This window comes from Onychomys torridus, chromosome 1, assembly GCF_903995425.1.
Source record: "Onychomys torridus chromosome 1, mOncTor1.1, whole genome shotgun sequence".
NCBI classification, from domain to species: domain Eukaryota; kingdom Metazoa; phylum Chordata; class Mammalia; order Rodentia; family Cricetidae; genus Onychomys; species Onychomys torridus.
The window spans coordinates 75,530,175-75,557,328 of NC_050443.1; the positions used below are offsets into that span (position 1 = coordinate 75,530,175).

At 45.5% G+C, this 27,154-nt stretch overlaps 1 protein-coding gene across 5 annotated transcripts in view; it reads left to right on the plus strand.

Annotated features, from left to right (window-relative positions):
• Tenm4 (teneurin transmembrane protein 4) overlaps positions 1-27,154 on the plus strand; it is a 761,032-nt gene that overhangs the window by 246,343 nt on the left and 487,535 nt on the right. For all 5 annotated transcript variants that reach the window (XM_036186680.1, XM_036186679.1, XM_036186681.1 and 2 more), the window contains exon 2: positions 16,552-16,626. In XM_036186680.1, the coding sequence (XP_036042573.1) occupies positions 16,617-16,626 (10 nt within the window). In that variant the 5' untranslated portion in view covers positions 16,552-16,616. The remainder of the gene's footprint in view (positions 1-16,551; positions 16,627-27,154) is intronic.

Sequence of the window (27,154 nt, forward strand, 5' to 3'; positions counted from 1 at the left end):
GACTGAGTATGGATAGCATGAGACGCTTCACTTCAAGTCCATGGGGCTCTGACTCTCCATCCTCCTGCCCCCTCTTTGAGCTTTCAGGGTACCAAGCACACAGGGAATAAGCAATAAATACACAGTAGACTTTTTCATAGCAATTTTCTCCATATTGCTTAATGATGAACTAAATGTTTAGCAGGAATATCTAAGCACGGAGAGTTCCAGGGCTATACAAGCTTGCTTAAGTTGACATTTACCCTGGAAAGTGGTTGCTATTGTCATCATTACCCTCATTAACAGATGAAGAAACAGAATGGAAAGGAGAAGGGTCTCACCCCAGGCTATAAGCTGCAGACATTGGATTTGAACCCAGGCCTTCCTGACTCCAAAGGCTGTGCTCTTGGCACTATACTGAATAGCCTAAGTTGGGATCCATTCCATTACAGAAGTGATGCAGGCTGTCCCTGGATATGCCGTACAGGAGGGGACTCAGGGGTCAAAGCCCCTTCTGTCCTGTTCACTAGGACTCGGGACCTAGCTGAGACAGAAGGGACTTCAGTTTGCTCTGCTCAGGTCATTCCTGGCTTTGGTCCTTTTGGACCTCCTAATGGCCAAGGAACTGGCAGCTAGAAACAGGGTAAGAACGTGCCCTGTGCACTTGTAGTTGGCAGGGCTTGCTTCCTTTCTGACAAAGCCCAGCTCACATTCCTGAGTTATATGCCTAGAACTAATAGGATGATTGTATATATGTGTGTGTGTGTGCGTGTGTGCGTGCATGTGTGTGAAGGTGATTTATTAGAGTGGTTTACAGGCTGTGGTCCAGCTAGTCCCACAATGGCTGTCTACCAATGGAAGGTAGAAGAATCTGGTAGTTTTTCAGTTCCACAGGTTGGATGTCTCAGCTGGTCTTCGGTATATGCTGGAATCCTGAAGAAGTAGGCTCTAACGCCAGTGAAGAAATGGACTTGCCAGCCAGAATGAGGGCAAACAGGCAAAGAGCAAATGCTTCCTCCTTCCATATCCTTTATATAGCCTACCATCAAAAAGAGTGGCCCAGATTAAAGGTGGATCTTCCCACATCAAAAGATCTGGATTTAAAGTGGGTCTTCCCACTTCAAATGATTTAATTGAGAAGACTCTCTCACAGGTATGCCCAGCTGCTTGGGTTTTAGTTAATTCGAGATGAAATTAAATTAACAACCAAGAATTGCCCTCACACACTCCTTCCTCCAGCCCCAGGCATCTAGCCTTTTACATAGGTTGCTCTTGGGTCTTCTCTGTTGCTGCTTTATACCTGTCAATCATGTTGTTGAGGGTAACCTTTGTAAACAATTTCTTATATCCATTCAACCAGTCACCTATGACCTTCCATCCATCCAAGAAATAGTTACAGGGTGTGACTATTTACTATGAGGTATAGTTCATGACATATTTGAGATGGATACAAAAGTCAGTGAGCAGTCTAGTTTCCATGATGGAGAGATAGGTCTCGGAATAACAGTGCAGGTGAAGGGAGCAACCGACGAACAGCCCCCACTCTGCCTGTCAGCCTCAATGGACACTTCTGGAGTCCCTTGCTTGGCACCAGGCCATTGTGGACTAACAAAGCTTTGCCTAACACTACACATATGGGCAGCTACCAATACCTAGATTGGGGGTTCGGGGTTAATATTGCTAGAACAGAGATCAAACTAAGAAGTGCCTTGTTCTACGGGGCTAGAGTAGCAGCCTGTAGTCGAGAGGAAGGAATGCCCAGGGCAGAGCACTTTCCACTTCCAGCTCCCTGTTCTTATCAAACCTCCTGCCAGCTGGTGTCCGGGCTCCACCCTCCAATCAGATCACTGATCAAACCTCTCTTTTGGCTGACTTTCATCTGGTCAACAAATTATTCTCCCAGGCACTGCTACTCCCAGGAGTTCTGACTCTCACTCAGAGCAATCCATCATCAGAGTCTTTCTGTGGTCAGCACTGTGTGTCTGGGCCTGGGTCTGTCAGTGGGTGAAGAGAAGGTCATATGGGATGCACATGAGGCACCCCTGCCTCCTGTGGCTACTGAGTGCCAGACCAGCCACTGCCTCCTGCTCTTCTAGTCAGCTCTGGGAAGTGGGAGGAGCCCTCCAGCTGTCCTTTCTGAGGGAACATGGTAGTTTTCTATGTGGAGCTTGGGCTTAGGGTGGGAGTCACCTTCGGAGGTTTCTGCATCTGAAGAATCTACCCCAGCTTTGCAGCCTGGCCCTGTCTCCTCACCTGCGACCTCAGGTCCTCTCTTCAGCCTCTCTTTGGGGGTCTATTCATGTATTCATTATATCTAATAAGTCGAGGATACAGTAGGTGCCCATTAAGTGCTCTTTTAAAACAGCTGCCTCAAAATAAAATAAAATAAATTAGCTGCCTCTAAATAGATTGTAGCTTTTGAATGAGTCTGCAGTCATTTGAAGTTAAATTCTAATTTAAAAAGTAAGATGACTAATTTAGATAAAATGATTTTGCTCTGCTCTGATTTTCATTTATTTAGTTAGTAGGAAAACAACATTTTCCCCATGTGTCTATTCACTTAACATACAATTGGCCTCCTGCCCAATTTATTTACTGAGCAACTAACCTTCCCTCATCATTTGCACTGGATCTTCAACGAGGGGTATCAACCTTATCCCCTCTTACATCCTACAGATACGGGATTTTCAGTCTGATGCTCTTTTTACTTACTTTCTCTCTTTTATCCTGTATCAAATTTCAGAATAAAATTCATTTCCATTCATGTTAAGTTGTATCATCAGTGCCCTAAAACCTACACTGAGTGTTGGAGTGAGTCTCCACAAGGACACACACACTCTTCCTGTCCCAGCTAGATGGGTGAGTTGAACAGACAGGTAAAGGCCCCAGAAATGCATTCAAAGGCAAACCATTGGTTCTTTATGCCATCAGGCCACTGGCTTATATTGGTGAAATTATTAAGGCCACTCCATGTAGTTAAAAGGGAAGCTTATTTTGTGGGGTAACTTACAAATGAAGGGATAGGTTGCAGGGTCTGGGAAAGGTATGGTGCAGTCCGGTGGTGTTGTCTGGAGAACTCTGCTTGGTCTACCTCCAGCATCCAGGGTCCCGGAACCAAGAGAGACCTCTCCTCTCGATTCTGGGTCTTTAGCTTCCTCTCTCAGCCCTGCCTTGTGGGTGTGATCATTACCGAAGCCTCAATGGGGGTTGAACCTTCCAGGCCAAGGCTGGGATGGCTACCCACTACAGTCTTATGTTTATGAGTTTTGGGGTCCACCCTCAATTTTGCTCTTAGTTTTAAAGGCCTGGCCACTTGTGTCTAAAGTTCTAGTTGAAGTGATGGAACTCCTCTCTTCACTGGCTAAGCAAGGTTTTCCTCAGTGGAATGTCACAGGGTCAGAAAACAGGAAATGAGGGTGTACTGCTGATGAGGAGCCAAGAGTCCTTTCCTCTATGGTTGGGCTTCTCTTTGACAAACTGTGCTGCTGTGCTTGGATCCCTGGGTCCTCTCAGCAGACCCCCTGCATGGTAGTGGAGGATTATCTTACATCAGTGACTGATGTGGAAGATGAGGCTTAAGAGCTCAGGTCTCTACCAGTCAGGGGAAAGCCAGCCCCTGCCCTCTGGTGTCAGAGATGCTACTGTTTTAGCCTTAACCAAGTCTTCCCATCTAGTCATGGAAGTGAGCAGTGTTTGAGTCCTAAACCCAGCTCTAGATAGAAAAAGGATCTCTCCACTATTGAGAAGTTGCTAGATTTTCAATGTCTGGAGATGGTCTTGCATGGATGCTCCTGCAGAAAGGGCAAGATGACATCCCAACAAAAGAACCATAGCTGGTACACATCCAGCATGTTCTGAAAAATCTGTAAGAAGTGACTTGATTGCCAGAAATGCAATCAGGCTTCTTTTGCTAAGCAGGGTCTGCCCTTTCCAGAACTTAGTCATCCACCTCAGGAAACAGGAAAGCCTGGGCAACTCTTTAAAAAAGTACGGGAAATGCACCAGGAGCTTCTGCATTCATTTGGCAGACATAATTTGCCATCTAATGTCCCAGTAATTGCAGCAGCGAAGACAAACAGACAAACAAAAAGCAAGTTAATGACCATGGGGGCCAGGCATTGGATCCTTAGGGTGGAGTCAGAGGGTCGGGCCAGACCAGAACTGTCCATGCAGCACAGAGAAACTAGGGTAAGTTCCACTCTTATGATGAGGGTTTGTGTGCTCTTCTGTGACTTTCAATGGGGTCTCCAGGCAGCCAGCAGGAGAACATGTCTGGTGAAGGAAAGGGCAAGAGCATACATAAATCTGAGGGATGTAGGAGCTTTTTAGCAAGGTGGAGGGAAATTCAAGGCTCAGTTCTGGAGAAGTGAGATGTAGTCAGACTATGAGGGTTGGGTATCTCCAGGGACAAGGACACCAGGACTGTATAAATGCTGTGGTGACCACATACATACCATTGCTGTGTGTCTGGAATATCAGCTAGTGGTCCCAGCAAGGGTTCAGGCACCACTTCAATAACAAGGAACAATGGGGCACATAAGGGCTTATTGAAGAATGAGCCACCCTTCCTGATTTTGTAGCCTCAAAGAACAATCCAAACTGAGTTCAACAGTATGTGCATTGGATGCTTTCCTACCTGCTTTGTCAGTGTCTTAGTCAGGGTTGGTATTGCTGTGATAAAACACCATGACCAGAAAGAGTTTTAGTTCACTCACAGTTCCAAATAACAGTTCATCATCAAAAGCTGCAAGGGCAGGAACACAAACAGGAACCTGGAGGCAGGAGCTGATGCAGAGTTCATGGAGGAGTGCTGCTTACTGGCTTGCTTACCATGGCTCCCTTGGCCTGCTTTCTTATAGAACCCAGGACTAAAGCCCAGGGATGGCACCACCCACAATGGGTTGGGGCCTCCCCCATCAATCACTAATTAAGAAAATGCCTTACAGCCAGATCTTATAGAGGCTTTTTTTTTCCTCAGTTGAGGTTCCCTCCTCTCAGATGACTTTAGCTTGGGTTGAGCTGAATAAAGCTAATCAGGACAGACAGACTGCATAGGAAGAAGCAACTTAAGGGAAGAAGGGTTTCTATTGGCTTGAGAGGATTCAGTCTACCATGGTGAAGAAGGTCTGCTGATGGGAATACATTCACTACACAGTTGGGAAGCAGAATATGATGAAATGTGGCCTAGTGCTCAGTCCATTTTCTGCTTTTTTATTCAGGAGCCCAGCCAATGGAATGGAGTTTCTTTCATTTAGTGTGAGCTTTTCCAGTTCAGCAATTCTATCACGAATCTTCCTCAAAGACATGCCCAGAGATTTGCTTCTTAAGTGACTGTAGACTCTGCCGAGTTGCTAATCAACATTAAGCATTGGAGTGGAAGCGTCCTGCTGAGACCCTGCTTCTCATTGCTTTCCACAAACTGTCAAGGACTGTCTGAAGAAGTGGTCCAACCAAGAGGAACTTGGAAGGACATTGACAACTAAATTCAATTAGGTATCACTGCTAGGAACCCTGGAAGAGAAGGAGGCATTAGATATAAAGCTGGGAAAGCTTGAATAAATTAGTTAAAATAATTTTTCAGTATTGGTTTATCATCTGTAACAAAAGAAGCATTATGGAAGTAATAGGAATTGAAAGGTTAATGTGAGGAAAACTCACTGCAGGATATCGAGGGATTCTTGGCACTGTCTTTGTAGTATTTTTGAAATCTGTAACTTAAGAAATCCTCACTGTAAGCATGGAAGATGTGTGTGATAAAAAGTAGAAAAGTAAAGAGGGAGATATTTATAAAACACACCCTCCCACCTGGATCTCCTGGTTTTTCCTCTTAGGGTAGCACTCTTTCTCTCCTGCAGTGGTTTCCTCTCTGGCGATGTTTTCAGCTTTACTAGGATAGAACTGGCATGTGTCCACCTGGTTGGGCCTCGGAGGGCTGAGCAGGTGGGTAAGGATGCTGAGCATGAGAGGAAGTCTGCATGGAAGTCTCAGCCTTGGTTTCCTCCCTGGGGCCATTTTCCAGGGAAGCAAATATGCAGTAGCTCATTAACAGCCCTGATGTCCCACACCTGGTGGTCCTTGCACTTCCTCTGGAGGACATTGGTCCCAGACACTTGGGTCAGTCAATAAAAGGCCACCTGTGACAAAGGCTTGAGCTGAGCTAGAAAGCAAATATGTCATGAGATCTCAGAATCCCTGCTCTCACTGTGAGAAGCTGACCTCTGTTGTGAACCTGCCACCCAGGGGACAAGTTCACATGGAGAGCCTGCTGGGCTTTGTGCCTTCATTTCTGATCTTTTCGTTGTTGTTGTTTGGTCTCTTTGGTTCCGGCTGGTGTCTGTCTCTTTATACACACTTTAAAAATGTTCAAATGCTTCTTTACTAACACAGGCTACACTAGCTCTCAGTGGTCAGTCTACTATAACTAGAACCAAGAGACTTCCTCTCATAGAATTATACCAGGAGTTGACTGCCCCAGCGGGAGGAAAGAGTTCCCATTATATTCCCCATCCATCCCCTCTCTAGAAGAAATGGTGTTCTCAACCCTTCTGAGTTTGGAAGGATCAACGCTAACCTTGTACAATACTAAGTATCCACCCAGACAAGATCCCCATAGTAAAAATGTCTCACTATGTCTACTGAGTGCTGTCTTTTTGCCTAGCTTTGGTTTCATTAAACTGGCTTCCCTGACCTGAAGCAGGACACCCTGACCTCCCTAAGAATTTGTGTGTCACAGTAGAACTTACTGGCATTCAGTGAATTGATTGACGGTTGGCCTTCCCCTATGGTCATCTACCAGGAAGAGAGTCACATTCAACTCACTCATGCCTCACACACACGCAAAGACTTGACTGTGTGTTATTACTTTTCTTTCTGCAGAGCTTCCTTCTCATCCTCAGATGTGCCACCCCTAGTGCTCATTTCCTCGGGGCTTGACTTCTGGCCAGTCCCATAATGAGCTCCCTACCTTAGCATACACACTGACCTTCTTGGTGCCTTGGTGCATTCTCGCCCTGAGACTTTCCAGACAGCACTTCCACCTGCAGATTTTCTTGGTACCTTGATCAGCTCAAGTCCAGGCAGGAAAACAGAAAAATCCCAGGTGTTCCAGCAGAGGTAATCTAACATAGGAAACTGATCCCGGGGTTGAGGAAACAGCTAAGAAGCTGTCCAGAGAAGGGCTGCCATCCTTATCACATCTAGGCTGGAAGGACAATGAGGAGGTGACATTTCTAGATCCCAGAAGATGGAATAATCAGGAGGAGCCAGAAGCACATTGTAGAGTACCTCTCAGGACCTGAAACAACAGAGTATGTGGTCACTGCTGAACATATTGTCTAAGACAAAGCAAGAGCAAGATGGAGACTCTGGTTGCTCAGGGTCTTTCATTAGCCAAACCTGTCCAAAATCCAGTGAGCAACGGATGCTGAGAAAACTGGTTCCCCACAGAGCAGAGCAGAGAATGGCTGTATGGGGGATGGATCAGCAGCCAGTAGCCAAGCAGTGGGTATTCAGTCTTCTCAGATTGTACCAATCGACTTCAGCCAATTCTTAGCTGGGTCCCTCCATTCCTGAAACCTGATCTTCTCTCATTTCTTTGATCATAACAACTGACTTCTTGGTAAAGGCATCTTGTTCCCATGCAATTTCCTGAATAGAAAGACTGAAGATCAGGATTTTCCTTTACCTTGGCAAGAGGGCAGAGAACTATGTCACACTCTGTCATGGCTCTTGTATATAACTACTTGTCTCAACTCCTTTGGAGATGACCGTGCCCCTTTTCTTTCATGGGATTTTCAAGGTAGAGTGGTTCTGTCCATCCTCACCACCATGGCAGCCTTCGAGGTTAAGCTAGACCTTGGACAATTATCTTCTGATATACATGATCAAGCCCATCACTCAGAGGCCAGGCACACTCTGCTGGTAAGGGCCCTGTTCAGGAGCTATCAGGAAAGCTAGTGAACTGCCTCAGGGTCTTCTGTTCTTATCCAAGAAGGGTAATCAGTTCCAACCTTTCAGCTTTGTGAGTACATTTCCCTCCTCTGCTTGCTGAGAGCCCTTACCGCTAGCACAAGAGCTCTGGACAGAGGTAGATGTGGAAGGAAAAAAAAAGACAGAAGAAACAAAGGTCCTTCAGTGGGTGCAGCCAAGAAAACAACATGAAGCATGAGAAAAGCTTTGTGACTCTTTTGATTTGCTTTGGAGCATTGCAAGGACCCAGGCATACAATTGTGTTTGGATCAGGAAGAAAGGCATAACTTTGCTGAAGAAAATCCTTTCCAATTTTATTCTGGCTGTTATCTGGATTAAAGGAAGCAAGGAGAGGATTAGGTTGTGCAAGGCAGTAGCAGCAACTGGTCTGTCTCTGCCTGGGATGTTTTAAGACAGCATTTGCAGCAGTGGGATCCCACGGCCTCCTGTCCCCAGCCTGATGGATTCGGCATGAGTGGAATCATTTGTGTCACTTAACTCTAATGGCAATGGTAATTATTAAATATTAATAGCAGTATTAGCTAAGACGGCTATTCATTTAGGATTTGCCCCCCACGCCTGGTCCACTGTGCTTACAACAAAGTGACTTCCTACTGTCTCCTAGAACCCAAGAAAGAGGTGGCTGAGCCAGCTGAAGAACAGATAGAGGTGCAGAGGAGTTAGGATGGAGTTTCTGCCCTGGGAAGTTTGTCCTGTGCAGTGGGTGGCTCGGGTCCGGTTCTCTCGGTCTGCACGCTTCCTTCTCTCCTGCAGACTTTCGTCATTGCCATGATGAGATACCCGATAAAAACAATTGAAGAGAGAAGGGTTCATTTTGGCTCACAGTTTGAGCATCCCGTCCAGTGGTTCTCAGCCTTCCCAATGCTGTGACCCTTTAATACAGTTCCTTATGCAGTGGTGGCCCCCCAACCATAAGATTTTTTCATTGGTACTTCATAACCGTAATTTGGCTAATGTCATGAATTGTAATGTAAATATCTGGCATGCCACACTTGTGAAAGAATCATTTGACCCCCCCAAAAGGGTAGAGACCCACAGGTTGAGAACTTCTGATGAAGTCCATCATGGCAAAAATGTCAGGGTGGCAGAAACATGGGGCTACATTGTGTCTTCAGTCCAGACCTGAGAGAGAGGAGAGCTGGTGCTCAGTCCACTTCTTTTACGCAGTCTGAGGTTCAAGCCCATGGGATGCTGCTGCCCACATTGCCCATGGGTCTTTCTCCTCAGTTAACCCAATCCAAAAACTCCCTCACAGACACGCCCAGAGGTCTCCATGGTGATTCCAAATCCTGCCAAACTGACATCAAGATTAACTACCACACCCATGGTATGAGTTTCTAAAGGCTGTTGTGTGGAAACCATATACAGGACTGGGAAAAGGAACAGAAATTTTTTTTCCACAGTTCTAGAGGCAAAAAGTCCCAGATCAAAGTGACAGTGGAGCTAGGCTTCCCTGAGGGTGCTGGGACAAAGAGTGACCTGCTCCAAGCTTCTCTCCTGACTTCTGGAAATCTCTCACCTGTGATGGCCGAAGTCCCATTGTCACATGCCATTATCCTTTGTGCACATCTGCCTCTGTACCAACATTACCCATTTTCTAAGGACATCAGTTTACCTGGATGATGTAGTTTTATCTTGATGAGCAAAAAAAAAAAAGGGCCCATCACCTCCTGAGGGTTTGGATTCAAGCCATTCTGCTGTGGAGGACACATAGTTGACCTTCTCTCTACTGGGTCCCTGCAACAGAACCTCTTCTCAGTCATCACACACACACACACACACACACACACACACACACACACACACACACACACAGGAATAAGATTTGAGCTGCAAACCTATGGAAGTCTCACACTTCATAGCAGGCCATGACTGACGTTGTGAGCCACTCATGCGTAAGCATCAGAATCACCAGAGAGAATGCTAAATAGAAAAACCTAAGTACTATCCCCAGACAAGAAAATGGTAGATTAGGTCTAACCTGCTTTCCACATCAGCAGAGCGGGCACACAGCCTCTCTACAACATGTCTAGAGGTGGCTGGTTTTGCCTACAGAGGCCCTGCATAAACGCTTCCTTTTCTCCATTGCAAATGAGGACATCCAGTTAAAAATTTATAGGGCTGAGAACTACAAATGCATTTAGGAAAATGACTGTGTGTGTGTGTGTGTGTGTGTGTGTGTGTGTGTGTGTGTGTGTGTGACAACAATTAAAGAAAAAAGCCATAAAATAATAAAATAAATTCATAGGGAGATTGCATAAAGCCATCTGTTGCCTTTATTTCCCCCATATGCCTTTCAAAAGTATAGCTATTCACCCTAAACCATTCCATCATACCAAAGGGCTCCTGAGCTGCTCTTCAAGGTCGACTGCAGAGAGGAGGTCAGGTGGGAGAGAAGGCAGGTAGGCGAGCACTGGGCTCTCACCTGGATCTGTCCCAAGCAGGACAAGCCAGATTGACTCAGGCTACTGCCTTGCTCTTTAGAAAAGGTGCCATTCTGGGCTTGAGGCAGTCTCTGTTGGTGAGTTTGTATATGACTATGTGTGTGTTTACTCTCTGGTCTGAACAGTAAACCACCAGCAACTGCAACTGCCATAATAGAAATGATATAATCAGCTTTGCTTAGTCTAGGGAGATAGGCTTCAAAGGTTGGTATTATAAGTTAACTTGGGCACACAGTATGTCTTCTCTTCTCCTGTTGACTTGCAATTGTCATGCCTTTGTTGGCCTCCAGAGACAGAGGAAGAGAAGGGAATTAACCTTTACTGAGCATTCATCCTGCTGCTGTACTGGGCTGGGCTGTACCCACATGACCAGATGAGGGTTTGGATCTAGTTCAGATACACCATGGCCATGCTTCCCCTGTTAGGCCTTGTTGGCTCCCCTATCTCTCAATCTGGTCTGATTCTAGGCAGAGAGCTGGGAAAATTGGCAATATTAAGATGTTATCAAATAGGTTGGCACTCGTAATTGGCTTGGATTAGAAGCCAAAGCTCTCAGCAAAGCAACAAGGTGAAATATTTTGAGCTAATGATTTATACAATAACTAGATGGTTTTCTGGAGGATTGCTTGTGTTCTGGAAGACATAGTCCTCTTCAGAACAAGCTAGTGATAGGAAATCTCACAAGAGCTGAAGACTCTGGGACTTGGTTGGGTCTCAGAAGGCCCTGGTGGGCTAGGAATCCAGAAATGCTGTCCTTTGCTAAGGAGAGTCCAGTCTATAGAAAGATAAAACGTCAAATAACTGCAGGACTCTGGTCAGGAAGATGATAGCAAAAGTATGAACATCTAGATAGGGTTTCGGGACTTCTCTCCTCCCCATAGTCCTTTCTTCAGCTGGGAAGAAGCTCAACTACCTGAGGTCAGGGCCATGATGATTAAACACCCAACAAAAAGCAACTCGAGGAAGGAAGGGCTTGTTTTTGGCTTACAGTTTGAGGGTACAGTCCTTCATGGAGGTGGGAGCTTGAGGCAGCTGGTCACACTGTATCTGCTGCGAGGAAGAAGAGAGAGGTGCAGGCTGGTGTCCAGCTTGCTTTCTCCCTTGTATTTAGTCTGAGACCCCAGCCCATGGAATAGCACTGCCCACAATTAAGGTGGGTTTTCCCACATGAGTTAATTCAGAATAGAAACTCCCTTACAGGTATGCCTAAGGAATTTTCTCCCAGGTCATTCTAGATCCTGTCAGACTGAAAATTAATATTCACCATTACAGCATCTTCATGAGGAGTTACCAATGCCTAGAACATTGTGTATTAAAAGACAAGAAGAGCACCCTGGTGCCTGAGGCAGGAGGATTGTCATGAGCTTGAGGCCAATCGCAGCTCTAGACTCTCTCTAAAAACAAAGTAAACAAATAAACAGAAGGAATTATTTCACTGTCCATTGACATAGACGTACTAAGGTAGTTCTTCATGCAATTCATTATTTCCATCTCTGTTTAATGAGAATGCATAAGATAAGAAGCTAGGAAATTGGCCCCAAGCCAAAGAGCTGGTGATGCTCCAGGGGGGCTTAGGGATGAGCTCACTGTTCATGGAGGACTTAATGTCACTGTGATAAAATACCTGAGGCCTGATAAAATACCTGAATGCCACCTAAGGAAGAGTAGACTCACTCTGTCTCATAGTTCAGAAGTTTCAGACCAGTGACAGGTAGATCCACTGCTCTGGGTTAAAATAGTGAGATCCTCCATAAGCAAAGACATACTGGTGCCCTCACATCTTCTGACTCACACCTAGGTCTCTGTGCGCACAACGAACAGTACTTGGGTTTTTGAGCCCACTGCTTGAGTGATCTCACCTTTAGGTGAGAAATGAAAGATGAAAGTGAACACTCCTGGATGGAGAGGAGGGTGGTTTCCCTCTCACTTTGTGAAGAATGGTACAAAGGAACCAAGGAACATTTTATCTCCTTGACCTGTGCTCCATTAGAGGAGACACTAACAGAAGCCAGCCATGTGCTCGCTGTCAGTTTGCCCCAGGAGCTGATGGAGCCACAAGCATCCTGGGCCATACAAGATGTGACTTACAAGCAGAGTCCAGTGCGTTAGGTAGACATGTTCTATACAGAGTGCAAACGTGCCTCTAAGCACACTTGCAAAGGAACAAACAGGGTTGAGAGCATGTCTCCACTGCTTCCTGCCTGAGGATTAGGGGCAAGCAGTGTAGAGCCCCAAAACCTCCCTTCCTCATCAGCAAGTCAGGAAGGATAATGCCTGCCTCCTGTGGTTATTTAGAAGGCTCAACAAAATCAAACACCTAACCTATAGCCAGGAGCTTCCTGGCCTAGTTGCCTCCTCTTCAAACTCTTCACCTGTCTACAGTAGATCTCCAGTAAAATCACACCTCCTCTCAAAAGCCCTCCTTGCCTTCCTTTGTCCAAGCAGCATTTGCGATCTTGACTTGGCCTTCGGGACCCTGCACGTTGAAGCTCTCGTGTCCTCTCAGGTCCATATCTGCTATGCTGTACATAGCTACACTGTGGGATAAGTGCATGTGTTCTTGATCCTTCTGCATTTTTTCTTGATTACTGGGAGAACCTATCCAATCCCCCACCACCACCCGTCCCCTGTATCCCTGGGGCAAGTCTGAACTTCCTTAGCACATGCTCTATTAAGTCCTTCCTGGTTTGTCAGCCAAGGAGATCCTCCCTTTGCCTATGGTTTATCCCAATCTCTTACAAAACTGCTGAGGCTTAGCAGTTTTTGTGACCAAACCTTATTTTCCTTGCCTGTAAAGTTTCTGAAGTCAGGATTTTGTCCTCAGTGTATCCACCCAGCATCAGACTCATTATATGAATAAATGAAGAATAAATGAATGAATGAATGAATGAATGTCATCCTTTCCTAACTAGACTTCCCTTAAATGGAGTGTTAAAACTTTTTCAGACACCAGTATGTGCCACCTGATTTTTGTCAACTTGACACAAACTTAATATATCTGGGAAGAGAGGATCTTAATTGAGAAAATGCCTCCCTAAGATTGGCCTTGAGGCAAGTCTGTGGGGTACAGTTCTAATTATTAATTGATGTAGGAGGGTACAGATCACCATGGGCAGTTCCACCACTGGGAAGGTGATCAAGATGAGCAGGCTGTGAGGAGCAATCCGGTAAGTAGAACTCCTCCTTAGTCTCTGCCTCAGTTCCTGCCTCTAGGTTCCTGCCTTGGCTTCCTGCTCTGACTTCCTTCATGACAGGCAATCAATTATAAACTGAAACAAACCCATTCCTCCCTAAGCTGCTTTTTGTCAAGGTGTTTATCACAGTAATAGAAAGCAAACTAGAGCACCATGAATATTTTGGTTTTATGAACAGTCATTGTGATGTTTAACTGGAGGCTTGTGAAAGGGAAGGAATGCTGGGCTGAAAACTGAACAGGAAATGACTAAAGAGATGGTTTTCCCTGAGGCCTCAGCCAAGATGAAGGCAGAAAGAGAACAGGCAGGGCAGCCCTTGCAGCTTCCTCCAGGTGGGGAGCCAAGGGGCACAGCCTTGGCCTACAGCCTTTGTGGGCTAAGGAGAATCTTAAATCCCAGACAAGTGTTCAGTCACACATCATCCACCCAGATCAGTGGATGGGACTAGGACCCCAGAGGATATTGGGAACAAACCCAACAGATCTAGATCCTAAAAGCCACAGTTCATTTGGGGTAGGTCCAGACACAGACATTTGGGCGTGCTTTACCTCGCCCATGGGTGGGGTGGAACAAGGCAGATTCCTACTCTCTTTGAAGCCCCCGGGAATGATATTCTCATGAATAAGGGATTTGTAAATGGGAATTAAGTCTTGGCAGGTTAGGTTTTGTCAACTTAACATGTTGGAGTCATCTAGGAAGATGGAACCTCCATTGAGAACTACCACCATCAGATTAGCTTACAAGCATGCCTGTGGGGCCATTTCTTGATGAGTGATTGATGTAGGGGTGCCTGGCCCACTATGAGAAGTGCTGCCCCTGGGCTGGATCAGAAAGCAGGCTGAGCAAGCATCAGTGGCTTCTGCTTTAGTTCCTGCTTCCAGGTTCCTGGCCTGAGTTGATGTCTTGGCTTCCCTCAGTATTGGACTGTAAGTTGTAAGATGAAATAAATCTTTTCCTTCCCAAGCTGCTTTCAGTCACGGTGGTTGTCACAGAAAGCAAGGTCAAAGTCCCAGAGCCATTTGAGAGGCATAGAATGAGAGTCAAACCCAAACCTAGCATGTGTGTATGTGTGTGTGTGTGTGTGTGTGTGTGTGTGTGCGCGCGCGCACATGGACAAGTGAGTGAAGGTCAGAGGTCAGCATTGAGTGTTGCTTCTCAACTGCTTTCCACTTCTCTGTGTGAGTCAGGGTCTGTCTCTCTCACTGACCTGGAACTTCTCAGCCAGTTGGCTAGGTGAGTTAGCTGGCCAGCTTCCAGGATTTGCCTGACTCTGCCTCCCTTCCCACCACCGGTAGCATAACAGATACCTGCTTCCAGGGCTGGTTTTGTACATAGATTCTGTGGTCTTGGACTGAGCCATCTCCCCAGCCTTCTATTTTGATTGACAAGAACTTTTTTTTAGTTTTTCCCCAGGCTCTCACAAGGTCGGTAGAGTTTGACCCTGGGGAGGGCATGGGAGGCCCTGCATTTGGGCAGAGCCTTGGAAATGCTCCTGCCTGCTAACTGCTTTCTGCTTAGAATAATTAGAACTTACAGCAAAGAAACATCTGAGATACAGAAAGAGTTGGCAAATTTTCACACTTACAAGATTTTTGTTTTTAATGGGAATTACCAGTAATTCCTCACCTTATAAGAGACAATAATGTCTTCATAGCAGGGTTCCCAAGTATATTTGGCAAATATGTATTCAGGGGACTTCTCAAGTAATGGCTCGAGAGCAAAACGCAGATACAGTAAACGCCTTGACACTCAGGTCTTTGCCTGTAGGATCTTTATGCAGAAGGCGTTTGGAAGCGTCTGTTATGTCACGTGGACCTGCAGTTTTTGAAGATCTGTGTTCAAATTTCAGTTCCTTTTTTTGCACTCACCAGAGGCAAATGACTTAAAACGTTATAGCCCCTCCCTACCTTTCTTTCAGATGGAACAGAATTTCTTACATTTGTTTGACAATTACTGTGTAGGGATACTGGTGATACTGATTAATCAAATTTGTAGTTGCTGATTCTAGGACAAAAAAAGAACTTCACATGTCACCAAGTTCAGAGTTTTCTCCTTTCCAATGAAGAAACTGAGGCTGAGAAAGGGCAAGTGATTTGACAGGGGTTGCCATAGCAAGATGGCCAGATCAGAGTTCTTTCAATGGATCGAAATGGGAGAGAACCCCTGCCCAAGTGACTTTGAGACCCTGCATGGTACATCCCAGCAAAGCAAGTCCACTTTCTTTGTTTTGTTTTGTTTTGTTTTGTTTTGTTTGTTTGTTTGTTTGTTTGAGACAGGGTTTCTCTGTGTAGCTTTGCACCTTTCCTGGAACTCACTCTGTAGACCAGGCTGGCCTCAAACTCACAAAGATCCGCCTGCCTCTGCCTCCTGAGTGCTGGGATTAAAGGCGTGTGCCATCACTGCTTGGCTGCAGGTCCACTTTCTACTCCAGATGCCGAGGCTCAGATTGCCAAGGTGCTTCACTTATTCTTCTGGCATGCTGCAGACAGGACCACCACAAGACTTCAGCCCTATGCTGTGTGCCTTCCACACCATCACAGCTCAGGATCGATCCTCTCTGTCCAATGGACAGTCACTTTTGTGCCACAAGCCCTATACTGGCACCTGGGATGCACAGACCAGCTATATAGCCCTTGCCCTGGAGAGGCTGGGTCTACAGGAAAACATGGGCAGGTAATGACTGGAAGACAGTGTTACTGCTCACAGCAAGAGAAATGCAGCATGGCGGAACAGCTCTCCCGAGTGCCATGGAAAGGCTGTGGAGATGGCCTCTTTATCCAAGGTCTTCAGGGTTTAGAACTCCACTTGCTTTACTTCATGGCCATGGGACCAGGAACAAACTCTGTTTTCAGCTGACATACATTTGCAAAGGATGCTGGGGAGAGGACAGTGAGGAAGCACGAGGGACCAATCATGCTCTCACTTAATCCATTCTCTTCCTCCAGGATCCGATGGCCTTGGAGAGGGGGCTGCAGGGCCTTCGGACACCAGCTCTTCCCAAAGTGCTGACATGGAGCCAGGTCAGTCTCTGTCATCTCTGATTTTCTGTCATCAACTGCATGCTTGAGGCTTAGTCAGAAGTGCATTTTAGAATCTGGAAATGCATATCCTTTTCAGACTGTATAGGAAATTTAGGAGATCAAACAACAGTGGCAGTTAACTTCTTAATAAGAAGACAAGAGGCAAAGGCTGCTGGGAGCTGTAGTGCCTGTCTTAATAAGAGGACAGGAGGCAAAGGCTGCTGGGAGCTGTAGTGCCTGTCTTAATAAGAAGACAAGAGGCAAAGGCTGCTGGGAGCTGTAGTGCCTGTCTTAATAAGAAGACAAGAGGCAAAGGCTGCTGGGAGCTGTAGTGCTTGTCTTAATAAGAGGACAGGAGGCAAAGGCTGCTGGGAGCTGTAGTGGCTGGTGTGTTTGTCTGGTGAGGAGATGGAACTAGTGCTGGGCTGGTGTCCCTGGGATCCTCCTCATATTTCGTACTGTAAGCAGCACAGCATAAGTGGGCTTGGGCATTCAACAGGAATATGATGGTGGTGTGAGCAGCAAATGGGTACTAGTCAGGTCTGTTCAGGACAACAAAAGCTATGATGGATTGGAGTTCGTTCTCCTATCCAGGAGACCAGGTTGCAAGTCCTGGAGCTCGAAGTGAAGCCAGAGGCATGGCTGAGTATGAGAAGAGAGCAGTAAGTGGGAGACTGTCAGAAGGGGTCCAAGAAGGCTCTATGGAAGGCTTTCTTCATGTTACCATTCAGTGTGGCAATATATAACGGGTAGGAAATGCAGCACAATGATGATACAGCTGGGCTGTATGGGGAGAGGGGCAAGCTGGAGGAGTGTGGCCCATAGTAGGGCAGCTTCATTCATGGAAAGAGAGCCCAATGAAGGAAGCTGGAAATGAGGAGAGGGGAGTAAGCTCTTCACTGGAGATGTACTGCATATCCACCTATACCAAGTTCAGATTCTTGTCCTCTGAGAAGTCCCATAAGGAGACATATGGGCTCTATTGGACTCCACATTGCTGCAGTAATGAGAATCTCAGTGGATAAACAGACTGAGTTCTTACTCACAATAAAGGCCAGTGCCATCTGGTAGAGAGCCCTCATACTACCTAGAACACATGGCCTCCTTGATCCCTGCTCCAGTACATACAGCTGGAAGGTATTGGCTGTTAAGCACTTTGGATCAGAAGTGACATGTCCAGCCTACTGGGTATTTCAGTCTCTGCTTGACGTTCAAGGTCCTGGGGTCTGTGGGAAGGAGATAATGAACAAGCCCTAACCACGTTCACTAGATTAGACAATTATTTTCATCTCACAGGTCAATAATTAGGAGACTCAGAGGCATTCACTGTACTATCCACGGTGTTCCAAATACAAAATACTGTGGTTTGGGTGTTGCATAATCTCTGTTTGGAACATTCATATTGCCAATCAACAAAGACATATGGAATTGTTACCATAGTCTGGGAAATAATGAAAGCAGAGTTGGCTGGAGCATATATAACTGCCCAGGACAGCAAATGCTCTGCCTTGGGCAGATGGCTCTCCAAGAGCCTCTGAAAGTTTGAACTTCTGTCTGTAGGGACAGGTAAAATGAGATCACATGCATAGAGGCTTGACTTAACACATCTCACTTAGCTCACATTACATCATTAGCCAGTTTTCATAGCCCCATTTTTAAGATAAGAAAACTGAGTATGGCTCAGCCTGGTAAGAGAAGAGCATAGTGTTCCCCAACCCCATCTAAGGCTTGTGCAATAATGACATGGTTGGCCAATTATAGTGACAATAATGACCATGATGTCTAACGGTTCCAATAGAACTGTAAATGGATCTCCCCCACTTTGTCTAAACCCTATAAATATGGTCCCTGGTCTTCCTAGAAATCTTCTCCAACTAGAGCTTTCCTTCCCTGCTTCCTCAATATGCCCAATATGGAGTGCTGCACTTTGGAGACACTGGCTTCACCCCTGACAGAGGGAGACTGAATTACTCATCCCTAATATGGTGCCACCCACAGAGCTGAGCCTGGCACTAGGCTTGTTGAGCTCATCTGTACAAAGGGAAGAAAGAAAGACATTGTGCAAAAATATTTGGTTGAAAGACCTGAATCTGGCAGGGTGGGGTCACACACATCAGCAAGTCCTTGTCTCTCTAGCTCCATCCGCCGTCACCCCATCTCTTTACACTGACAAATCTCTTCTGCGCTTTTCTCATCCCTCTGACCACCTCCTCTGTCTGCACATTGACCCGGACACTCTCAATCCTGTATTCTAATGGTAACCCACTCACTGGGCTTGGTAGCCTTCGTCCCTTTATCTGTCTAGCACAGAGGCACCTGACACAGCACCTCTCAGATCATATCACGTGTCTGCCAAACCTGCCTGTGATCGCCTCCTACCACCCACTAGCCTTGATATCTAGTCCTTAGGTCCCCTTTCCACCCAGGACTCTAAGCACTAGTCTCTCGTACCACTTACTTCTTCCAGGTTCACTGAACCATAGAAATGTCCCTGCTTTGGAGCACTTAGCATGGGCTTTCCTTTGAGAAAAACACTTCTGGCCTAGGGAACAGAGCACACAGAAGTAAAAGTCATTGTCCTTATGAGCTGACTCATGCTGGATCAGATGCCTTTAGTGGAAGCAGGTCAGCTGCCCCAATGGCTGCAGAGGTCCAGGGGGGTCCTCTGGCCCCAATGGCAAGGAATATGGGAGGGGCATAGCCTTCCTTATCCTACCACACACTGTGGGAAAGACCATTCCTCCCAGCCCAGGTCTTTCTAGAACCCTCTTCCATTGGAGTATTTATGTCCACCTGATGTGTTATCTATTGCAAGATATGTTTATTTATTTCCAGCCATCTCTCATTAGGATCTGATCTGCAGGAGAACAAGTATCTCCTTCTTGTCCCTACAATGTCCTCATGCCTAGAATGGTGCCTCTCATACGGTAGACAGTAAATACAGACAGACTGAGTGAATGAATGAGAAGTCATTGATCAAGTTTCCACAGTTGCTCACTTCCCTGCCAGTCCCAACAGGATTTGACCCATGTTGAGCCCCCGAACCTGGATATGCCACTCTTCTCTCCTCCACCATTATCTCTGCTCCCCTAAGAGACTGAAGTCCCTGGGGCACATCACAGAAGTCACATTGTCCCATCTAGCACCCAGAGCTCCAGGACTTTCAAAGGCAAAATCAGATCCTGGTCTTTGAGCCTACTGCACAAGAAGGATCTGGTTACTGTTCACTGGACTCAACAAATGGAACAGAACTTTATCAGCCCAGGGCCCCTCAGCTCCATCTCCTTTTCAGGTCCTCTTTGTCTGCAGTCAGGCACTGGGAAGCCCTGGTTATCAGCCAGGCCCCCTCCTGCCTACCACCTGCCTCAGAGATCAGGAAGAGAAGGCGAATGAACATTAATGAATTCAGAGCTAAGCTAAATCCGGAGGTGTTGCAAACAGCATGGAGGAGGGAGACAGGACTTCAAAGGATCTCTCTGTGAGGGAAGGGGAGCCAAGGATGTAAACAGCTAGGATCAGCTTCACTCTGACCCATCTTGGACAACCACATGCAAGGGTGACCCAGATCAACCCCTTTATCCCTAGGGGTATCACTTGGCAATCTTTAAATTAGAGACCTTTTAATTGATGGGCTGACTCATTCAAGCTTTTTCACTCCAATGACAAAAAAAGAATTTGAGTAGGTTCACAGCTTAGAGTTAATTAATCAAGTAAGCAAGACAAAAGCATTTCCTGCTTCAAATAAAGGTAGAGTTAGGAAGAAGGAAGAGAAGGAGGGAAGCAGGGGACAAGAAAGGGATGTGGAGGGAGGGACTGCAGGCTGGTGTCTTGAGGATGGCAATGTGACAAGTCAATAAGGCCTTGAACCTAATGAGCTTCAGGAATGGAAAGCTCAAGTCAGATAGTAGTAATGGTGGTCGTTTTTAGGACCTTTTCAGATCCACTGTTCATTCATTAAGCTATTGGCATTCAGTATTTCACACCAGGAGCACCACGGGCTGTTTCTCCCTGTGTATCTCAGTAAACTCCCTCTAAGTCTTAAAGGATGGGTGGTCTCTTAAAGCTCATGAGAAGTGAGGCTGTGGAAGCACAGAAACATGTATGTCTTTACAAATGATGCTGGCACAGTAGCTATCCACACATAAAAGCTAGGAAGTAGATCCTTCCTCATCTGCAAAAGTGACCTCAGAAGAAAGTATGACCCTGCATCTAAACCTAAAACTGTGAAGTTTTAGAAGAAAAGTTAGGTGTAAACATGCATTATGTCATGGTTTGGCACCTACAAAGGAAGAAGAGGAATACAATATATAAAATGGATTTCAAAATTTTTAAGTTTTGTGCTTCAATGGACTGCCTGCCACAAGGCAGCTCCAAAATAGGAGATGGTGTTTGTAAATCATATATCTAATAAGGGACTTCTATCTACAATATATAAAGAACACAACTCAATGATGATATGATAAGCATATTTTTAAATGAGACAAGAGTTTGAAGTAGATATTTATTCAAAGAAAATACAGAAGTGGTCTGTTCACATATAAAAACATATTTAATATCCATAGCAAATCAGAGGCATAGGGTTGCTTATGCAGCCCAGGTTTTCTCATGCCAAAGCCTCTGTCTCATGCCTCCATAGACCTGAGAAAGAGGCTACAGTGGGGAGAAAAGGCTGGTGTGCCACAACAGGCTTTCACAGGGAGGTGAGGAAACCACCCTGGAGGGTATGAAAGAAAGGTTTGGCCACATCCCATCATCAAGCAGCAAGCTTCCTGTTTTCAGGACCTTGTCTTCTTCAATATTATTGACAGGTCTGGGTAGGGGGCCTGTTTACACAGATTGTACATGATGAGATAGTATCTATTTATTTGTCATATTAATAATCAACAGTTAAAATGTTAAATTAATATGCATAACTAACTTAAGACAAAATACCAAGCTGTGATAGTAGCATCAATAACACATTTCTATGAAAACTGTTTACAAAAGTAAAAAGGAGAGCTGGATAGGAAAGTCCCACTTTACAGTGGGGAAGATTTCTTTAGTGGTTGGCTCAGAGGAAGATGTCCTTGTTCTGCCTCCAGCCTGGTGGCTTATCTTCATCCATGAGGGTGTGGGAAGGAAAATGAGGAGAGAACATTTTTGGAAAAGTTTGATCGTATAGATGACCTAAAGGGTCTTGAGGACCCTCAGGGATTCCTGCATCCATACTTTCAAAATTGTACAGAGAGACCAGGTATGGTGGTGCATGCCTTTAATCCCAGCACTTGGGAGGCAGAAGCAAGTGGCTGTCTATGAGTTCAAAGCTAGCCTGGTCTACATAGTGAGTTCTAAGATAGCTGGGGCTACACAGAGAAACCCTGTCTCAAAAGAAAAGAAAAAAGAAAATTGTACAGAAGCGAGGTCACTGACTACTAGCCTGGGAGTCTTGTGAGGAGAGGGAACAGGAATTCTGGGATTCATCCTGGCTGCTACAGAGGCTCAGTCTTTATGCTTGTCACCAAATACCTCTCCTATCCTGGCCCATTTCATAAGCTTTCAAAAGGCAATGGGAAGCTTTTCATGCCATCCTTCATCATCCCTGAGTCTTGACTAAGCTCCACTCAGCATCTAGCACCCTGGCAGCTGCCACAGGAGTAGGCATTTTGGCAGGAAATCAATTAAGGACAGGGTTCCAGAAGAAATTGAGTCCAGTTTGTGGAATGGTTGGGGTGTCAGGTGGGGAGTTGGTACCTTATATGATTGTTATCTAGAAGCTAGGAGCCATTAAAAGTTTTTGCAGGAACATGTCTTTGATATGTATATATACAAGAGACTACAGGTGAGAAAATCTTCCCAACTAATTCCAGTTCATTAGCAAACAAAGTAATGTCCATTCCCCAGAAGATCTGTCCAGCATTCCTCAGGTTCCTAGCTCAACAGCTACCATGGAGATGCCATTGTACAGATGAGCGAATTGAGGCTCTCTTCCCTGTGACCTCTTAGTCTGTCTAGTAAATGTCTACTAGTATACAGACTGCTCAGTAAATGTCAGAGCTGGGATTCAAACGTGAAACTCCATCCAGCATGCCTATGATGCTCATGACGGTGTTTGCTACTCATCCGACCTTAGCACCTCTGGTTTGGACATGAGTGTTTAGTGCTACATATTATTTTTTGGAAACAGCAACAACAGAAAACAAACAAACAAAACTATAGTCCAGGGTTGGGAAGATGGTTCAATGGACCAAAGTAAGTGCTATGTAAACACTGGGATCTGAATTCACCACCTACTGAAAGTCAGATGTGGATGTACGCACCTATAACCACTACACTGTGCAAAGCAGAAACAGGATTGTCAGGACTTGTTGGTTGACAGCATAGCTCAAAGTTCAGTGAGAAACCTTATCTCAAGGGAATTTCATGGGTATGTACATTACCTAACACATGAGTACCATAAGCGTATAGACTATACATATATACTGCCTCCCTGCCTCCATAATCATACCTTTCCAAGCATATTTTTAACTCTTGGACATATAGATAGAAACACAAACACACCAAAAAAAAAGCCTCTCTTTCCAAATTTTGGCGTCTACTATGGCAGAAACTATGTCCAAAGACAGCAGCCAATCTCCACTTTTGCGTTGCCTCCTTTTCATTGAATAATATCACAGTTAAGATGTAAACCCCCTTTAATCCCAGCACTCGGGAGGCAGAGGCAGGCGGATCTCTGTGAGTTCGAGGCCAGCCTGGTCTCCAAAGTGAGTTCCAGGAAAGGTGCAAAGCTACACAGAGAAACCCTGTCTCGAAGAAAAAAAAAAAGAGATAAACCCCAAGTTGCTACCAAGTAGAAGTAAGTACTAGTGACTCTGATACACTCAGTTGGTCAGACCCTATCAGTGATGTCCATCCTGGTTGGTGACAGGAACCAGGGAAATCAAAGGGCCTGGGATATAAGGTCAGTTTGGAAAACTAATCCTTAATTGGACACTCAACTTCTTGTTCATATATAAAAAAAAAAAAAAAAGAAAGAAACAAATCAGTATGAGGAAGCTAAGAATGTACTGTCACATGCACCACCAATGATGTCAGCTATCAAGGGTGAATGTGCATTTAATGAACACTTGCTATGTGTCACATCTGTGGTAGACACGGTGTAAGTTTTATCTCTAGTACAAAGCTTATATATTTGCACATGTATGACATAGGACTTTTTCTATTTTTAAGCTGTGACTCAGAGAAAAATCTTGCCCAGGAAGGCATAGCTGTGACATGGTGAAGTCAGTACTATTTGCTTTGTCCTTTATCAATGACACTGGGAGGAAATGGTGAGTCTGGTCTCATAGAAAGCCATGCTGTCACTTTGGAGTCCTCAGAGGTTCAACAGTGGTCATACTAACCTCACATAGGTTTCAGGCTTTCTTCTCAGGCTCTGTCCATCTTCCCTGGTTGCATTTCCTGCATTGAGTCTGTAACTCCAAACTTCACCCAGAGACTTGGGGTGCCCACTACCTTCTAGTGCCTCCATCATCTTTCAATGGAGAGCCTCTAATTGATATCGTTGGACCAACAAAACACATTTAGGCTTAGAAAGAGTGAATTGTTAATCTGAGTAGAAATCCAAACAGTACCCCTGACTGAGCCGGAAGCTCACAGTTCTGTTTGCCCAAATGGAACCTTCTCTGGCCCTGTCCTCCCACATTTTGAGAGGCAATGACCAGGCAGACATTGTCAGAATCTTGTGTAGAAATCAGCCTATTCCTAAGACCTAGTAGGGTTAAATTTAGAAGCCTTGAGTCCAGCCAGTACTGTAGATGTGGCTTTGTAGGTTCTGAACCCTTTCACATTGTCCTTCACGTCAAACTTATTTAACTATCCTACTTCCTCAGAGTGGTGCACAGTGGGAGGGGTGTGTGTGTGTGTGTGTGTGTGTGTGTGTGTGTGTGTGTGTGTGTATGTGTGTGTTCCTCTCCCTTTCTCACTCCCTCCTTCCCTCCCTCCCTCCCATCTTTCTCTGTCTCTCTTCCTTTCCCCCCATGGTGTGTGTGTATCTGCGTGTGTGTGTGTGTGTGTGTGTGTGTGTGTGTGTGTGTGTGTGTTCAAAGTGATCACAAAGTCTTTTTGCCACTTGCAAGCTGAATGGCTAATTTCTTTCCAAATGGAAGATTGGTGTCATTACCCTTGGTGGATTCAATTACCAAATCACAAGGCTTGCTTCCTGTTGCTAACTGCACCTTCAACCGTGTACTTCCCTGGCCCATTTGTCAAGTCAGCCGAGGCAGGACACTCATTTCCAAGGCTTTGGACCTCGATGGCAGTATGACTTACGTACCATGAAAGGCATGTGTTTAGATATCTTCCACCTCCCATTGCTTTCCTGAAAGTTCCCTTGGTGGAAAAGAGCAAGCCAACCAAAGGCTCAGTATCCTCTGCTTCTTTGGATTGTAACCATAGTGGAAAATCCATGTGTGCAGAAATTCTCCAGGGGTGAGAAGAGACATTTGTTGAGGGCCTCTAAGATGTCAGCCACTGCACCGAGCATTTCACAGTCCATTTAACCCTCAGAACTACTGGGAGAGGTAAGCATTGTTCTTTCTGATTCACAGATGGGGCCATGGAACCTCAGAGAGGGTCAGTGACTTCAAGTCATATAGCTGGGAAGTGGGGGAAGCTGGAATTGGCTCAAGGTCATCCACCACACAGCCCCACCTCTTCCCAATGTGTGTGGGTAAGCAACACCAACAACTCTAGCAAGAACTACCATCTGCAGAGTGCTTCCTCTATGCTCAACTTGTATTAACCCACTTAACCCTGATAAGAGCCTATGACTATGACATTGCATACTCATCACCCCCATTTGGCACATGAGGAAAAGCAGGGTGGGAAGAAGTGCTTTCAGAATGGGTCATTTTCTGAGAGTGGGTGTTTAGAAGATACGCCTCAGCAATCTGTCCCTGTTTGCTACTTTGTCAGAGGGGGCTCTTATCCAAATCAGCAGATGAGCACAGGCATTGCCTTTAGACTGTACTCAGTGATTGATAATTAACTTTGTAGTTCACTCCCCCCTGGAGTGGTTATTCTGGTGCTACTTGTAGCCCATTCATGCCAGTGAGTGGCCCTCTACTATGAAAGACTCCTAACAGGTCCGAGAACACCAGGATGCTGAGCATCAAGCCTAGTAGGAGGCCATGGACTGAATGGTAGAGAGAAAGCTCTCAGATTACACTGATGGAGGCCAATCCTGGACGACCAGTTCTGAACTCCAGGCAAGTTACCACCATCTATGATTTTGTTTCCTAATATACGAAATGGATATCATTAGTTCATACTTTACTGGAAGATCACAAGGACTAAAAATCATGTACGATGCTCAGAGCCATGGGGTGGCACAAAAAACAGAGGAGATGCTTTCCAGGGTGACAGATGCTAATGTAAAGAATCAGACTTGACATGGAGCCTCTTTCTGTTTGCAGATGAGGAAACCGAGGCCCAGAGATTTACCCCATATACACAGCTTTTTTCTCTTCTTTTGTTTGTTTTTTGATACAAAGTCTCTATTTAGCCCTGGTTGTCTTCCAATGTGTGTACCAGGCTGGCCTTGAACTTACAGAGATCTGCCTGCCTCTGATTCCTGGGTGCTGGGATTAAAAGCCTTTTGTTTTTGATTTACCAAGGCCCATGCTAATACTGCAAGTCATGCTATCATGCTATGAACCCCAGCTTTGAGAAGCTCATGTTTCTTTCAGCCCGCTTTGCTGTTCCGACAGTGTGATCTCAGTGGAGACTTTCACAGTCCTGTGGTGTGTGTACATACTGCACCTGCTGTTTTCGTGCCTGGTTGCCTTGGGACTTCCCATGTGTAGGGCTGGTCATTTCAGTCTGCCTCTTCTGAGGGTGGCTCCTTAGGTACTTTTTGATTGTGTGAGTTTATGATTTTGAAACTTTGGAACCCCTTTGAGGCCTGATGTGAAAATTCACTGTGGCCACCTCAGGGTTACTTCAAATTAAATAAATAGTTTGGACTTTGGGCTTTTTGGGGGGAGGGTTGGGCGAGTATTTTTCTGCCTACAGGGCAATACACATAAGGGCCATTTTGTGCTTGGAAGTTCTCAGTGTCTTTTGTTTCTCTTTCCTTTGCCTCTGACAGGGCCACGTTTCCTTGCTGTGTCCTGTGTTGTGAAGGTGTGGGGGTCTGGGTTTTTCCAATTCATGGACACACCAAAGTTTGGAACCCTAGCTGTATCTGAGGATTCCAGCCTGTCTTCCCTCTTTTGGATGATCTGTAGCTTTGTTTTTTTTAATTGTTGCTTCATAACTCAAAGCCCCAATACCACCAAGGATGATCAGATACCCTAAGGACACATCCCATGCTGTGTAACCTCTGTGGATTTGTGTTATGTTGTGTTATTATGGTCTTGAGGATTTCCTTCTGCATCTCACCAGCTTAGCTATACATTTAAAGGTAAATGAATATATTAAGCATCAGGAGAATTCCTTGGGAGTGAGTAGGAAGCTGTATTTCTGGAAGTAGAAGTATAAAGCGGTCATT